Source organism: Triplophysa dalaica, chromosome 10 (assembly GCF_015846415.1).
Source record: "Triplophysa dalaica isolate WHDGS20190420 chromosome 10, ASM1584641v1, whole genome shotgun sequence".
Taxonomy (NCBI): Eukaryota; Metazoa; Chordata; class Actinopteri; order Cypriniformes; family Nemacheilidae; genus Triplophysa; species Triplophysa dalaica.
The window spans coordinates 5,034,337-5,050,168 of record NC_079551.1 but is presented as its reverse complement, the minus strand read 5'-3'; the positions used below and the strand labels follow the sequence as shown (position 1 = coordinate 5,050,168).

General features: G+C 38.1%; 1 protein-coding gene across 1 annotated transcript; it reads left to right on the top strand.

Annotated features, from left to right (window-relative positions):
- Nucleotides 1–110: 110 nt before the first annotated feature.
- On the top strand, nucleotides 111–15,832 carry nisch (nischarin). The gene is made up of 21 exons (XM_056758775.1): nucleotides 111–1,456; nucleotides 2,054–2,137; nucleotides 2,246–2,428; nucleotides 3,034–3,082; nucleotides 3,813–3,976; nucleotides 4,065–4,160; nucleotides 4,235–4,330; nucleotides 4,481–4,633; nucleotides 5,260–5,328; nucleotides 5,412–5,597; nucleotides 5,703–5,831; nucleotides 6,053–6,166; nucleotides 7,211–7,298; nucleotides 8,881–8,996; nucleotides 9,503–9,552; nucleotides 9,656–10,894; nucleotides 10,978–11,164; nucleotides 12,314–12,464; nucleotides 12,606–12,734; nucleotides 14,497–14,658; nucleotides 14,851–15,832. The coding sequence occupies exons 1-21, from the start codon at nucleotides 1,376–1,378 to the stop codon at nucleotides 15,465–15,467; spliced, it is 4,143 nt and encodes a 1,380-aa protein (XP_056614753.1). The 5' UTR covers nucleotides 111–1,375; the 3' UTR covers nucleotides 15,468–15,832.

Here is a 15,832-nt window from a genome sequence, read left to right as displayed (position 1 = left end):
CTCACTGTGGGATAAATAGCGTTGGGTAGCTTCGAACGGCCGTCGAAGGGGTGTTTCAATACTTATTGTTCAACTATTTCTAGAACATGTGTCAAATATAACCAACACACATTACTTATATAAATGTAAATCATGTATAGTTGTCCGCAAATATCAAATTTTATTACGCATAAAGCGATTACGTTCTTTCTCAGAAATGTTTGTCCCCCTTTGACTGGAATGGTCCGATCCTTCCTCAGGCGTTTGACCAGGTTCTGTTCCCTGATCAGTTTCTGCTGTCCTAATCCTGTTTCTGTTATATATTGACAGAAAGCCCAACAGCTTCCAGATCAGCTGTGAAACGTTACCGTGTATACGTGATATATGTGAAAGATGTGGGGACAACAAACTAATGGCTGTCCTCGATTCCGTTTCTTTGGTCGATGTTTTTCCTTTCTAAGTTTTATATACATTCACACGCGCACGCGCTGTCCCTGCCGGGATATTAAATCCACAACAGAAGGAAGAACTCGTATTTTTTGTTTTGTTTCACAAACATTACAAGGATTTCCTCTAAATAAAATCGTGTGCATAGTTTATTAATTGTATTTTGGAGGAATAACACTTATATATAAACGCTTGGATATGAACTTATGAACCACACTAGTGCACTGACATAGAGGGAAAGAAATGCAAACACACAGACACACATGTTTCTTTGTGCTGGAATAAGTGACTTTTGCCATCCGACCAGCCTCGGAAAACCTTTAAATAAAAAAGGAGGAACGGGCACTTCCCCAAATACCAATGACGAATTAAAGTACCGCCTTTCTGCCATACATCCACCTCGAGCTTTACGAAACGTATGAAAGATTGAAGAAGGGCGGACATGAATAAATAAATACATGAATGTGAATAAATACATGAATGTGAATAAATACATTCACTGCTTCAATGACTATGCGATAGATCGATTGATAGATAGATACAAGATGGGACTTCAAGCGCTCTATATATACAAAACTCCGCCCCCTAACATACGTCATATGATTGACAGGTCGAGCTGCGCTTGGACGGACAAGAAGCACCTTTGACGTTTTATATCGTCTATAACTATTGTAACATATACAGCAACACTCATCGCATCTATTTAAATCGTGACGTTTAACATTTTTCGACATTTTTTGCCATTATCGTTAGTATTCGTCTACAGCACTACATTAATATACAGTAGAGGGCGCTAAAGTGTCGCACACTTGTGAGAACAGCGCGATGCGAGGAACACGAGGAGGCGGAGCTTCACTATCCCCTCAACCACAACAAAGATGGAGGCGCTTAACGACCGCTAGACTGTCCATTTTCATCGCGTCGCGCTCAAACCGGCTTTGAACAGAATATGGACGCGTCGAGTCTAGCAGAGGAGAGCGCCGAGAAACGCGTTTGCATCGTCGGCTCCGAGCCGGTGGAGAATTACACGGTCAGTTTGATGTGTTTTGTTGGTTTCGTTATTTATTGAATGCATATGCGTTTTGGTAATAAATATGATGATACGATTATATTCTTAGTTGACAGGCATGAAAACATACATTTTGTAATTTGACATTTTATTGTAATCATGTGTGTTGCATAAGACTGCAAGTTTGATAATAAATAAACGATGATTTGCACGTGATTCGTAAATCCTAACGTCTGTCAACGTTTGAAGGATTTCTGTCCTTATTTATTAAAGAGCAAATGAATACTTGATGACGTTTGCGGTTAATCTGGGTCTTTTTTTCGTTAAATTACTGATAAACCAGTACAAATTCTAATGGTTTCTATTATAAAGACCATAACGAACCATCAAGCATGAAAACCATTGCAATATTACCGTTGTTTTGTTTTTTTCCCTAGTTGAATTGAATGGTATTCTGTTGCTTCCCATAAATCAGATAACATAAAACCCAACGCATTACCAGTATAGACCCATAGACACCATTATAGATTCCATTAAACCCCATACAATTCCCTTTATAACCATTAAAATTGTTTTGGCATTTATGTTCCAACAATGTGCATTTCTGGCCCTCATCAGGTTTACATCATTGAAGTGAAGGTTGGAGATCACAGCTGGACTGTCAAACACCGCTACAGCGACTTTCACGATTTGCACGAGAAAGTGAGTCATGTTTCAAAATCACAACACGGTTCTGATCTCTGATATCGACTGTGTGTCTATAGTTCACTGTGAGTGACAGATAAAATGTTTGACTTTTGTCGACCTCAGCTCACCGCGGAGAAGAAGATAGATAAACATCTGTTGCCACCCAAAAAGATCATCGGCAAGAATTCCAAAAGCCTGGTGGAGAAGAGACAGAAAGAGCTAGAGGTTTATCTGCAGACTCTGCTGAACAGATTCCCGTCCGCGACCCCCAAAGTGCTTTCCATCTTCCTGCACTATCACTTATACGTGAGTGTTTTCAAAGAACAGAAGATTGTGTTGATGCGTTTACAAAACTCTTTCTGTGTCATAAACTGGTTATACATTAACTGTAGTTTGAATGTACTTTGAGCGCATGTGGAAACCCCCAAATTGCATGCATGCAGTTCCTTTATAGCCCCGTAAAATAGTTTGCTGCGGTGCCTGCTAGTGATGTTTTCTCGCTGACAGTGGTGGTATTGATATTGATCTGAATGGCTTTTGTCTGATAGAGCCATATGACCGAACTGAGGTGCCTTGAACCGAAGAAATAAAATGTTTGTGTTTCTGCCTGGGTTTTGATTCTTTCATCAAAATATTTGAAAGCATAAAGAGTCAGCAGGAGTGTTTTCTGCATTTCCCTGCCGAGATCTTTCAGGAAATGAAGCGGCAGAGCGGAGGATTACAGCTCAATGCTGTTTTCATTTTGTGAACGAAAAACAATGTAATGTGTGATGTATAATGGGGAATGATTTTCGTGTTTTATTAAATAGCAGTCTCATATTTATGTATTACAGGCAATTGAATAGGTTTTCTATTATGAGAAGCGTTACTTTTAATTTTATGTTTTGTTCACATGAGCTTCCTTTTTTCAGGAAATCAATGGAATTGCTGCTGGCTTGGCGGAAGAGTTGTTTCACAAGGGTTTGTTGTTCCTCATTCCTGATTTGTTGCAGAAAGGAAAAAGTTAATTTTTCTGAAATTTTGTATAATATTTTTATTATATTTTATTGTCGTTTCGAGTGGGGTTTGTGTGAGGAATGTTTCATTTCTCATTAAATAATACAAAAATCGTAATTGTGCTTAAATACATTTTTATGGACTATATATATTCTGTTTTCCGTACTTTTTTCCCATAAAAAAAAAAAATTTGCTCTTAATGTCTATCATTTTTTTTCACATATATATATATTTTTTCTTACTTCAAAAAACACTTTATAAATGTACACATTAATTTGTAAGTTACTTTTTTATATTGCGAATTACTATTAAGTTGAATTATTATGTATTAACATTGTTTAAGTACGAAAGTTAAATGTATGTAATTATACAACTATTCAGACGCTAGAGTTGGCTGGACAGAGCTTTACGTTTCTGCGATGGAAATATAAATTAATCTTTATGCTGTTAAACTGTTTTGCCAAACAAATCCCTACCTTGTCATAACCTCATAAATGTGTTTGGCTATGCTAAGTACTCTACACTCAAGAAAAAGTCAAGTAATTAGTTTTAATGCATATTGTAACGCATTGATTTTAAATGTAACATTCAATGATGCAAAATTGTATCAGAAACTTAATTTGGTTCACAATCCCATGTTTACGTCCAGGATATCATGTGCTCCGGTAAGATAAAATAATGTGTCTGTGTTCAGGTGAGCAGCTGTTAGCCGCAGGCGAGGTGTTTCTCCTGAGACCCCTGCAGCTCTACGCCATCACCCAGCAACTAAAACTCGCCAAGCCCTCCTGTGCCAACAGAGATGCCAAGGCCGACCTCGGGCACATCCTGGACTTCACCTGCCGCCTCAAATATCTCAAGGTTTGAGTTTTAATGGTGTCCTGCGGGACGCACAATATTAGTGAACGTGTGGATATTGGAGATGTTTACGTTAATTCTGCAAACTCAGATCCCTGGAATGAAAGGAGCGGTGGGTACGAGTAACATTGAGGAGCAGAGCCTCCAGTTCGACCTCTCCATCTTTAAAGCGCTGCTGCAGATAGAAGTGAGTACATCTCGTCCATATTCAGCGTGAATTTGAGTAACCGTGGTGGATGATTGACATCTGTCTGTTTTAAGATCAATGATTGTGACGCTGGACAGATCAAAGGTCTGCCTTCTCTGAGACCCACGCTGGCCACTCTCAGCATTCACCTGTCAACCAACAGCATGAAGGTGTGTTAGATCACGTTGTTCCATGTCATTATTGTGTTTTTAAGCAGAACATTTAGAAAGACAGAATTTTATACCAACATTAAGGATAAAAAACAGTTGACACTGGAGATTGATTGAATAACTTGATTAGTTATTGTCCATCGTCAACAGGAAATCGTAGTTCCGGAAGCGACAGAGTTTGCGCAGTGGGAGCCGGAGGGTGTTGATACGGATTGTCCGGTGACGGCGATCATTCCCAAATGGAAGATGCTCACCACTCTCGACATGAGCCAAAACTTTATTTGCTGCACCGACGAATCAGTGGTGAGTTACAGATTCTGTGTTTAAGACGTAAACACCAATAACGATAACTAACTATAAATATAACGATAACTGTATTAGCATGCACGCTAACCAAAAATAAAATTGTGTTTATTCTAAGCATATGAGCAAACCCTTTAAAGGGATACTTCACCCAAAAATAAAAAATATAAATCTATATACATTTCTTTGTTCTCATGAACACAGAGAAAGATATTTGGAAGAATGCTTATAACCAGACAGATTTTGCCCCCAGTTGACTCCCATTGTAGGAAAAATTACCCTTGTTCTGTTGAACACAAAAGCAGACATTTTGCAGTTCTGGGGCACTTTTGACTACCATTGCCATTTTTTCCTACTAAGAAATAAGCATTCTTCCCAATATCTTTCTCTGTGTTCATCAGAACAAAGAAATGGATACAGATTTGGAACAACTCGATTACACAATTATAAAAGTATTAAATGTTAACTATTCTTTAACAAAATATAAAATGTTATTGAAATTGAGTAAGATTTTAAAACGTGTAGTTAACATTAAAGTTATTGAAAGGGTCTTAACCTTACGTGTAAAATATCATAAATTCAGATCATCTTTAAATCTTAGTCTCAACCTTTTTTTGCCTTTATAGAAACTGATCCCTGCTGTTGAATTCCTTGATCTCAGCCACAATGAGTTAACTTCATTGGAAAACCTTCAGGTAGGATGCCTTCAAACATTTTAACATCACAAAAGGAAATTCTGAGCAGGCGTTTTAATGTTTTTCCCATTGTTTCTATGCAGCATTTATACAACTTGGTTCATCTGAATTTGTCCTTCAACAAACTCACAGTCCTGGAGGGGGTCCACACGAAACTCGGTAACATCAAGACTCTCATTCTGGCTGGAAATCAGATGGAAACCCTCTCTGGACTCAGCAAACTTTACTCTTTAGTTAACTTGGATTTAAGCAGCAACAAATTAGGCCAGGTGGTTTATTTTGTGCACTTATAATCATTTTAAAGAATAACTTGTTCAGTATATATTCAATAAGTCATCTTGCTGTTTCCCCTCTTTTTATTTTTATTTTCTCAGCTGGATGAAATTAAACACATCAGCGGTCTTCCCTGTCTGGAAAAACTGGCTTTGGCCAATAACCCCATGTGTATCATACCAGACTACAGAACTAAAATTCTAGCTCAGTTCTGCGACCGGGCCTCGGAGGTATCAGACTCTTTATTCAAAATTTGTTCTATCTACTATTTTTACAGTCATTTAAGTATCCTGGGATTAGCTAAAATGCCATCGTCTGATTTATTTGTTGCGAACCTAAAAGTATGATAAAACATGGTCTCGTCCAAGAAAAAACGCACAACAGATGTTTAAGGTTTGTAGCGTTGTTGCGCAAAACTGAATGTGATTTTCTTTTCGTCTTGGGTTTGAAGGTGTGTTTGGATGGCACGACCACCACGGAGAAAGAGTTTGATACTGTTGAGGTCCTGAAAGCCATTCAGAAAGCCAAAGAAGCCAAAGGCCGCATGGCAAACAATGAGAAAAAGGTATTTTCAAGATTTGGTTTTGATGCAAAAATGAATACAGATTTCACTCTGATCTTCACATTTTAACTTGGCTAAAGTTGTTATTCCGTTTTGTAAGGGTAAACCAAACATCCGAACGTAAAATGTTAAATACATTTTAAACATATTGGAAACCTACCTTAGACGGCACATTTCTTTATAACATTTAAGGATTTGAGGTGGGTTCACAGACAAAGTCTTCAACATTTTATTTCTGTAATCCAAATACTTAATTAAAACCTTTGTTGGAGGCTTTAATTGAATCAAAAAATATACTGAGCTGATTTGACATGGGTGCAAAGTACAAATGGAGGAGCAGCCAGATAAAAAACGTGGTTTATAGTGTCACCTGCTGGCCAGAACCTGCAATTGACTCCATCACCTAAACTAAACACAACTTCAGTCCTTCCACATGAAATGAATGTGATTATTGAATACATTTTTTTAAAAAATTGACGCATGTTTATTATTATAATCCATAAGACTTTAGGAAAATATAATTTAATGATACAAGCAAAGCTCCAAAACGTCACAGATTGTGTTGTTTGTCAAGTAGAAAAGTGCCCTTTTTTCATCATAGACTGTACAAAAAGATGAAAAAAATCTGTGCCATATCTAAAAGCCAGAATATTATAGCGCGTTTATTACAGACATTGAGAATAGTTCAGCAAACTCCTAGAATGCCTAAGCAACCGCATAGCAACCCACTGACATTTACCAGAATATTGAATACATCTATTATGAAAATAATTAAAAAAGAACACCTTTGTTTTGTTGAGGTGTCGTGCATGCATGAATTGTGCACAAAATAACATCAACATTTATTCTTGAATAAGATATCGTCTTTGTCTTTAGCTATATTTCAAAGCTGTTCCACATTTCTTTGTGTTAAATCTACCATGTCTGTAATGAAGGTATTTTTAGTCCACTTGCGAATATCCCTCGCGCATAATTCCCATCCCCATTAATTTAATTCCCACCGGCTTGTGCTGTCCCTAAGAGGAGCCCTGATGTTATTGTTGTCAGGTGAGTGACGTCCCGGGGCCGGCCGCGGGTGGTCCGCAGTCGTCGTCCTCCTCTCCCTCTCTGTCCCGCTCCACCTGCTCCAGTCAAGGTAATCAAGTATGTATCGCGCCGCTGGGACCAGGGGGCCGGGCTCAGATCAATAGAATTAAAGGGGATGTGTGTAATTTGTATCAGTTGCGGCATTTATACAAACATATAAAACACTCCTCCCATCTGTCATTGGTCAGAGTAGCAGAAAGTTCAGCCCTTAAACTCACACCATTGGTTGAGCTGATGCTCGTGATGTGTATGGTCCTATAAATGGGCTTTGCATATTGAGCAGGAATGGGAGAATGTATTTAAAGGGACAGCTCGTCAAAAATAGTTTGTAATGGATTGTACATCAAGATATTTCTCTCATGACGTGACTTTCGTCTCTTTAACTGAATGTTAAAGACTGACAGTCTCGGTCACTATTCACTTACAGTGCATCTGTATTCATGCAATGAAAGTGAATGGTGACCCAGACTGTCAGTCCCTGATGTTCTGCGCAACATCTGCTTTTCTGTTCAATGAAAGAAAAATGGGTCATACTGCTTTAAACAACACAAGGGTAAATAAATCGTAGTAGTATTTTGGTTAATGAGTTAAATATTTCTATAGATCTATAAATTACACACGTCACCTTTAAACCTGAAAATATAGTTTATTTTTACGGCATGGCAATTTGACTGACTGTTGAACATCAAAACTTTTAATGATTGTAAACAAATAATCAGGCACTTTTGGTTTCCTCTTCATTGATCTCTAGATTCATTAATTACTAATTTAAGATGGGACTCATACATTCACAATTTAATCAGAATTTCCCTTACTGATATTTCTCTCTTTTTTTTCGAAGTATATAAAGTGCGTTTATTTCTGCAGTATCAAATTCTCAGCGGTTGCTGTAATTCAGTTTGGGTCTGAATTATTAGTCATTTGATCTCCATCTTTTCCTCATGGGTGTTGGTTACTAAGCAACAGGCTCTGGGTGCTTTTGATAAGACTTTCCATTTTTGCAAACTACATGTTAATATGAAGAGTCACGTGTAAATGTTATTAAAAAGTTCTCAAGTGTTCACAGAGAATTATTAAACTCACTCATAAGTTGCACTTATGATCAAATGTGGATATTTTACTGTAAAGGCCATTCACACCAAGAACAATAACTTTAATTATAACCATATTGGCATCCACACCAACAATCAATGTTTTGCTCATTCTAAACTTGCTTGCTGTTTTACTTTTTATATCAACAGACACTTTAAATGGATTTTGATTCACTGTCAAATGTTATCTTTGAAGTTTTAGTTATCGTTCTCTGTGTTAATGGCCCTTAACTAGACTATTTTTAATAAAGCATTTGCATGTTTTTAGCTCTTTGAACAATTTATTTGTATTTCTGACTAAAACAAGAGCATTTTAAACAGAATTCAATTTTTTATGCTTTGGTACATACCATGATCCATTTTTTACATATTATTCTACATACAATGTAAAAGTAAGTGCGGCATGTGTTGAAATGACTTGTTTTATTCCTGTTTTCCCACATGTCAAATATTGACCATGTTTTGGTCTCGTTTTGATGGGTAGTTTAGCGATTTGTTATTTTGAATGACTTATCTCTTGTTTTTCATGTTTATTTTCAGAAGTAACTTGTAAAGAGAAATCGTTTTTTACCAAAGAGATATTAACTCCTGTGGATTCTACAATTACCCAGAGATGCTATGATGTTTATAATAAAACCTGTGATGTCGTCCCGCAGGTTGGTTGATGTTTTATTATTTAAACGGGATTAATATGTTACAGATTCTCACAAAATATATGAATGGCTGGAATTTGCTGGAATTCAAGAATTATTCTTTTAATTTGCCCAGTAAGCTGCAAATAATAAATTGTCGATTTAATATATCATGCAACCTTTAGATGTTAGCAAAATTTCATACCTTTAATACTTAAAAAATATATACAGATGGATACTCATTTACTCAAGTTCTTCAAAATCTGTATACATTTCTTTGTTCGATGAACGAAAAAGAAGATATTTTGAAGAATGTGGAAGGCAATTCTGGGGCACCATTGTCCTCCATAGTAAGTATCGTTTCTTACTATGGTAGTCAATAGTGCCCCAGAATTGTTTGATTTACAAACATTCTTCCAATTATCCTTGTGCTCATAAAACAACAAAATTTATACTAGTTTAAAACAACTTGATGGTGTAATATAGGAATTTATAGTACGTTAAAAATACGTTTTTGAAACATTTTGCAGGAAAAAAATGATTCCTGTTTGTCCTCAGACGTCCCGAGTGAGAGAGTCAGGTTAGTTTTTATGCACTTATCCTGATAAAAGTATTAATCTGTTGGTGCAACTGTATGTTTAAACTATAAATTAAAATAAGTTAAATTCTTCATTGTTCTTCAGTCCCTGTTGCTTTGAGGAGATCTGGCAACCCTGGACCACAAGTCTTTTCAATCTCCTCCTGCCTCCTTCATTACTTCTCTACAACACCACCAACCAAGAGTTCGCCGGCCAACTTTTTGCTCTCATCCATTCTTCTAACAAAGAAAAGTCAACCCCGAAACCACACAACACCACTTCTTCAGATGATACAGATCAGGACAGTCTTCACTCGGGAGATGGATACTTTGAAATGAGTTTGGATGATAGTGAAGAAATCATGGGCTGTTCCTCATCATCAACCGTTCGTGATGATGTTAAGAAGGACAATTTAAATATGCTGGTTTGGTGTTTTTGCATCAGCGTTGGAGAAGGTTTGAGTCAGCGGCCATCTTGTTTAGTGGCGACGGACAGCTCACTTGTGCTTTTCAGTGTACGGATACAATTAGAAGAACCAGCGAGCACCTCGGAGGAGCTTATGAAGCACCTTGAGAAAGACTTTGTCGTGTCGTACGCTGACGTCGAGACCTTTCGGTTTGAAGTTCCAGACATTTGCGTCTCCTTAAAGGTGAAGTCCAGCAATACGCGATGGTGGATCTTTTCAGACGCCCAGAGTCTGATGGAACTTCACTCTTGCGTTGGTCCTCACGTGAACCAAACTAATGTTGTTACCTCTAACGCTCAACAGTTCATCCGACAGTTTCTCAACTCGTGGGATTTTGAGGAAAACGAGGCATGTGTTAAAGGCGGACACTTGATCCATTTCTTCAACACCGATTCCATGTCTACCTCCATTAACAACCCAAGAATCCCCTCTGATGTTTTATCTCAAATCGGCCTTTTTGAAAGCGAGAAAGACCCAACCTCCGATCCCATGATCCTCTTCCTGACCTCTCGCCACCTCTGCGTTCTCAAAGTCGACTTCGTCACCCTGGCGGGTCGGGACCCCTCGGAGGCGAACGCGGTGCGTGGCTGCTCCAAAATGACCAGGATCCCGCTTTCCTTCACACTCCTCAAGCCCAAGCAGGGTTGCTCGTGTAAGGGCGTCTCAACTTCTCATGGTTTCCACAGCGACCATATCGTAGAGTTAATGGCAGGTCACGAACACCTGACTGTCGTTTTCGCCCTGTCCCAAGACAAACCCGCCTTTCTTCAAGAGTTCAGCCGGCTGCGTGGAAACCTGAGAGAAATTAAGACCATCGCCCTACAGCGCAACAGTCGTCTCGAGCCCTCAACAACGTCCCAAAGAAATCCAAACACCAAGTAAGAAAAATTCAAGATTGGCAAGATGATGTTTTAAAAGTCGAACAAATAAAACTGTTATATTTTGTCATTCTGAATCTCAGCGTTACTCGTGAAGCGTCACAGCCTCATCTGTCTCTATCTCTGCTGTATCCCGCCAAATCCCTCACTCAACAACTGACCGAAGATAACCAGTGTCCCTCACACTTCACGCTCTCCTCTTCATTACGTTTCATCTCGTCTCTGAATGGGGAGCAGCTTGTACACTTCTTTCATGACAACATCGCAGAGGTAAGTCATTTATCTCTTTGGTGGATGGTTATGTTGTACATTCAGATATTTTATTTTATAATGGTTGCTTTAGTTGTTTTTTATAGTTAATTAGTTTCTATCTTTTTCTATAGTTTTCATATTGCTTTTATTTAAATTTTTAGCAATGTAATGTGTTTTCGTGATTGTACTGTATATTTAATTTATATTTATTGCACTATATAAGTTCCATTTTTATTTTCATTTCTTTATTTTATGAAGTAGTTTTTAATTTTTTCCCTGTTAATCATTTTACTCGCTTATTCAAGTTTATTGCTTAAGTAATATTTCTTATTTTTGTTCAGTATAATTGTAATAATTTTTCAATAAGTGGTAATAATATAAATATTATAAAAAGAATGCAAGTAAATTATAATCAATTTAATATTATATATAATATATTATATATTCAAATTCTAACAACGATATTACTTATTTTATGTAATATTGATATTATTAACATTATTTAAATAAGTAATATTCATTATTTTAATATATAGTATTTTAATCAATTTATTGACGCACAAATATTGTACAGATTTCATTTTAAATATTAAAATAATTAAATTACTTGTATAATTTTTTTAAATACTTATATATAGTAAATAAATACATTTTAAATAAGATAATATATTACAAATACTATTTAGACCTATATTTTATTTGATTAAATAATATAAATATTTTATAGTTTTAGTTATAGTCACTAGTTATGTTTTCCTCTCACATAAGCAGAAGTTCTCTGGTTGTTTCAATCCCATCATTATCCAGTTGACCCACCTCTTCCCCATCCTTGAGCGCTCTCTTGGGTCCGACTGTTTGTTTATTTACTTGACTTGGTTACATTTTGGCAGCTGCTTTGTTTAAAAAAAGGAAATTGTCCAAAGTGTTTTTCAGGCCTTCTGTAATCAGTATCTTGTTCTAACAGGATATCCTAGAGAGCGTTTATCCTGGAAACTAACACACCCAACCAAGACATGATCAGTGACCTTTGCAAGTCATGTACTATACATTTAAACGAAATGTTGAAAGACTTTTATTTTTTATTTGCAAACACTTTGAATGAATGCTTGACTGTGATTGGCTGAGATTCATACGAGACTGAATGAAGGCTGGTTCTCATGTGTGCAGGTGGAGAACGAGGAGCTGAAGATGATTCTGTGGACCTCAGTGCTCTTCTACAGATCTCCAGATGTGGAGATAACCGCCTGTGTCCTGCTGTCCACCAGAGCCGTCTATCTCATCCTGGACGATTCGGCAGCAATGCTCGCCATCCATTCCAGTAAGCAACATCTGCTCGGCCAATGTTTACTCTGGCTCCTTTTCTCGTAGTTGTGTCCACACGTGTGCTGGATTTTGTCATCTGTTTTGACTCATGTGTTTGAGGATATTCAAACTGACGAGGCTGTGTTTGATATTGCAGTGATGTGGACCTGGCAACCATCTGAGCAGAAGGACTCGGACATTATCATCTCCTACAGCTTCACTCTCAAACTGAAGGACCTTCAGAGCGTCAACGTGGGCCTGTTTGATCAGTATTTCAGAATCGTGGGTGAGTTTGTCATGACCCAGCTGAAATACATGACAAAGCAGATGATTGGCTGATAACCAGTGAATGACTGGTTGAATGACGTTTTCATAGTAAAACTTAAAAAAGTCTGAAAAACTAAGTTCAGTTAGCAGATGAAAGCTGCTATTGATGATGACTAATGCATTTCTCATTGCTTCTTATCTCTGGCCTTCGGGAGGGTGCCAGCATTTTGAACACATTCTTCGCATTATTTGTGGCAGACAAATGCGAGCGTTGTTTTGTGCATGTTTAGTTTTGGTAGTAAATCCCAAGTGATGAAAATGTAATTAAACTTTAAAATGAACAGACCTTTGGTTTAGACGTTATGTAGATACACATCCCATAAAGCACATGCGCATCTGTGAGATGTCTGCTAAAGATCTAGAGATCTGGGCCCATATTCTTAAAGCTGCACACGTACACATGCACTACAAATTCATATTGTTTGTGTGATCATTTTGCTTATATAAGGTTTTGACGGACCCAAATCTCTGCTGCATCATTGTATTTTTCCACTTGCCGAATGTGTTCATGTAGTGATTACTTTCTGGCGCTATGACATTTCTGTGCTGTCTTGGATGTTAGCGTGTCTCTAATAAGATGGGTCACAAACATGATCCTTACACATTCTAATGTGTTGTGTCGCTGTCTTTCAATTTTGTTTTATTTTTAAAGTGTTTTACAATTTGCATGGCATCAAAGCAGCTATACAAGAAAACCAAAAACAAGAAAAAGTTGAACACACACACTAAAACTATAAAAAGAAAAATTCTGATAAACCTTTAAAGTAAACCTAAAAGTTTTGCATTGCAAATCACATTTCTTCTCACTTTTCTTATTTCATCCACTTTCTCCGCTGCTAAAGAAACTCTTAAGGCCCGATTCACATTTTGTGTGTTCCTCATGCATATTGGTTAATTTTAAATGTAGACGCACGGCGTCAACTTTTCGGAGTGCCGCGAGCACACCTCGGGTCATTTGGAGAGAGAAAGCAGCTTAGCACGCTAGTTCCGCACGGTTTTATACGCAAAATTTGAATCGGGTCTCTTAAAACTCTTCCTCGCTACTCCCAATAGTTTTGAACCTTAAGAGCTCTATTAAGGGTTAAGATGCTTAATGAATTTATTTTTTCTTTACTAGGACCCTTTCTTCAATTTTAAGAGGAAACGCCAACATTTATAAGAATTTTCTTAGAATTTTGTCACTGGGTGCAACTCTTTGCGCTTTTCATGAATACGGACCCAATATCTGCTGTTTATAAACATCTGATAACGTCTTTTGAAAAAGCATACATTTTAACAATGAACATCTTACAGACATCTTCTATACGTCTATATGACATCTGACACGGGACGGTTTGCATAACATGCATACTGCAGATGTAAATAAAACATCAAATAGACGTTTTTCAGATGTGGGTGTGATATCAGGGAGGTAATTCTGCGAGTACTCTGATAGCACAAATACATCTATTTTGATTGTTCGCTCGTCTGCAATACATCTCTGAGATATGTCCTGTCTAGAAGATGTCTGGAAGATGTTTATGATGTAGATTGCATGTGAAAGTGCCTTTTCTAAGACGTTTATCAGATGTTTTTCAGATCTCTCTGTCTTTAGCAGACATCTTACAGATGTACCTGTGCTGTAAACCGCGTTAACAGCACAATATTTATCTCATCTGGTACAGTTGTAGCTAAACAAAATGAATAACACTAAAGTTGAGTCTGTTTTTCTCTTTCCAAAGGGCCGTCTGCCGATCACATCATCACCTGTCTGACCCGTGACAGTTACAGTACACACCGGTTCCTCCAGCAGCTGATGACCGTTCTGTCTCTGCTGGAGAAGGTTCCCTCACCTGAGCCTTCTGAGATGGACTTCTACTCGCAGTTCGGAAACAAAAGCACAGGTGTCACAAATCGTAATCTTTTATAGTCTATATCTGAGTATTTATAAGAAAAGTTTATCAAAAAATGTAAATTCTGTCATCGTTTATTCAGACTCTTTGTTCAAAACCTGTGTGTGATTCTTTCTTGTGATGAACACAAACGATTTTTTGAGAAATCTCTCCGTGTTTTCATTTGATTTTCTCTTGATTCAGGTAAAATGGAGAACTATGAACTGGTCCACTCCAGCAAAGTCAAGTTTGTGTACCCCAGCGAAGAAGAGATCGGAGACCTGACCTTCATCGTGGCCGAAAGGAAGAGCCCTCAACCTCAATCCCACTCCTTCAACATCCTTCTCTACGTACTGGTGTTCCAGGTCCACGTCGTCCCGGGCCAAACCGCCCAGAGCCTCCTCCAGCCCAAGACCCTCATCCTCACCAGCACGGACGTCTTCCTGCTGGACGAGGATCACATTAGCTATCCCCTACCCGAATTCGCAAAGGAGCCCCCGCAGAGAGAAAAGTACCGCCTTACTGACGCACGCCGGATTCGTGATCTGGACCGCGTGCTGATGGGATACCAGACTTACCCACAAGCCCTCACGCTGGTGTTCGATGACGTTCCCGGGCCTGATCTTCTGTGTCACCTGACCATGGATCATTTCGCGGAGAGCGAAAGGAGGGGGGACAGAACGCAGGGGGGTGCTGAGGGCGAGGTGCAGTGGTGCATATTCGTGCCGGGGGCTGACAGCAGGGAACGACTGATTTCTCTTTTGGCTCGGCAGTGGGAGGCGCTGTGCAGTCGAGAGCTGCCGGTGGAGCTCACGGGCTGAGCCATAAAAAACTGACTTCTGTAGAACAGTGGTCATTAAAAAGGACGATTATTTACCCAATGCGGTGAAGATTTCACTTTTATAAACTTTTTTTATAGATTTGACGCAATGCATCCTGGGAAACAAACTGTTGTAGAATCCACACGAGTTTAATATATATATACACAGATTTTTTTATGATATTTTTCCTCTGGCTTCAGACTATGCTTTTCGCTGCTTTTCATTTATTTATCTGCTGCTGTGTACAATCCAACATTCATCATGAAATACAGTTTCGTGCAACAGTGTTATATTTTAATTTGACATGAACGCGTGCGGATTATATGTATGCAAGTCTTTTTTATTCATAAATGCCGTTTTATTAA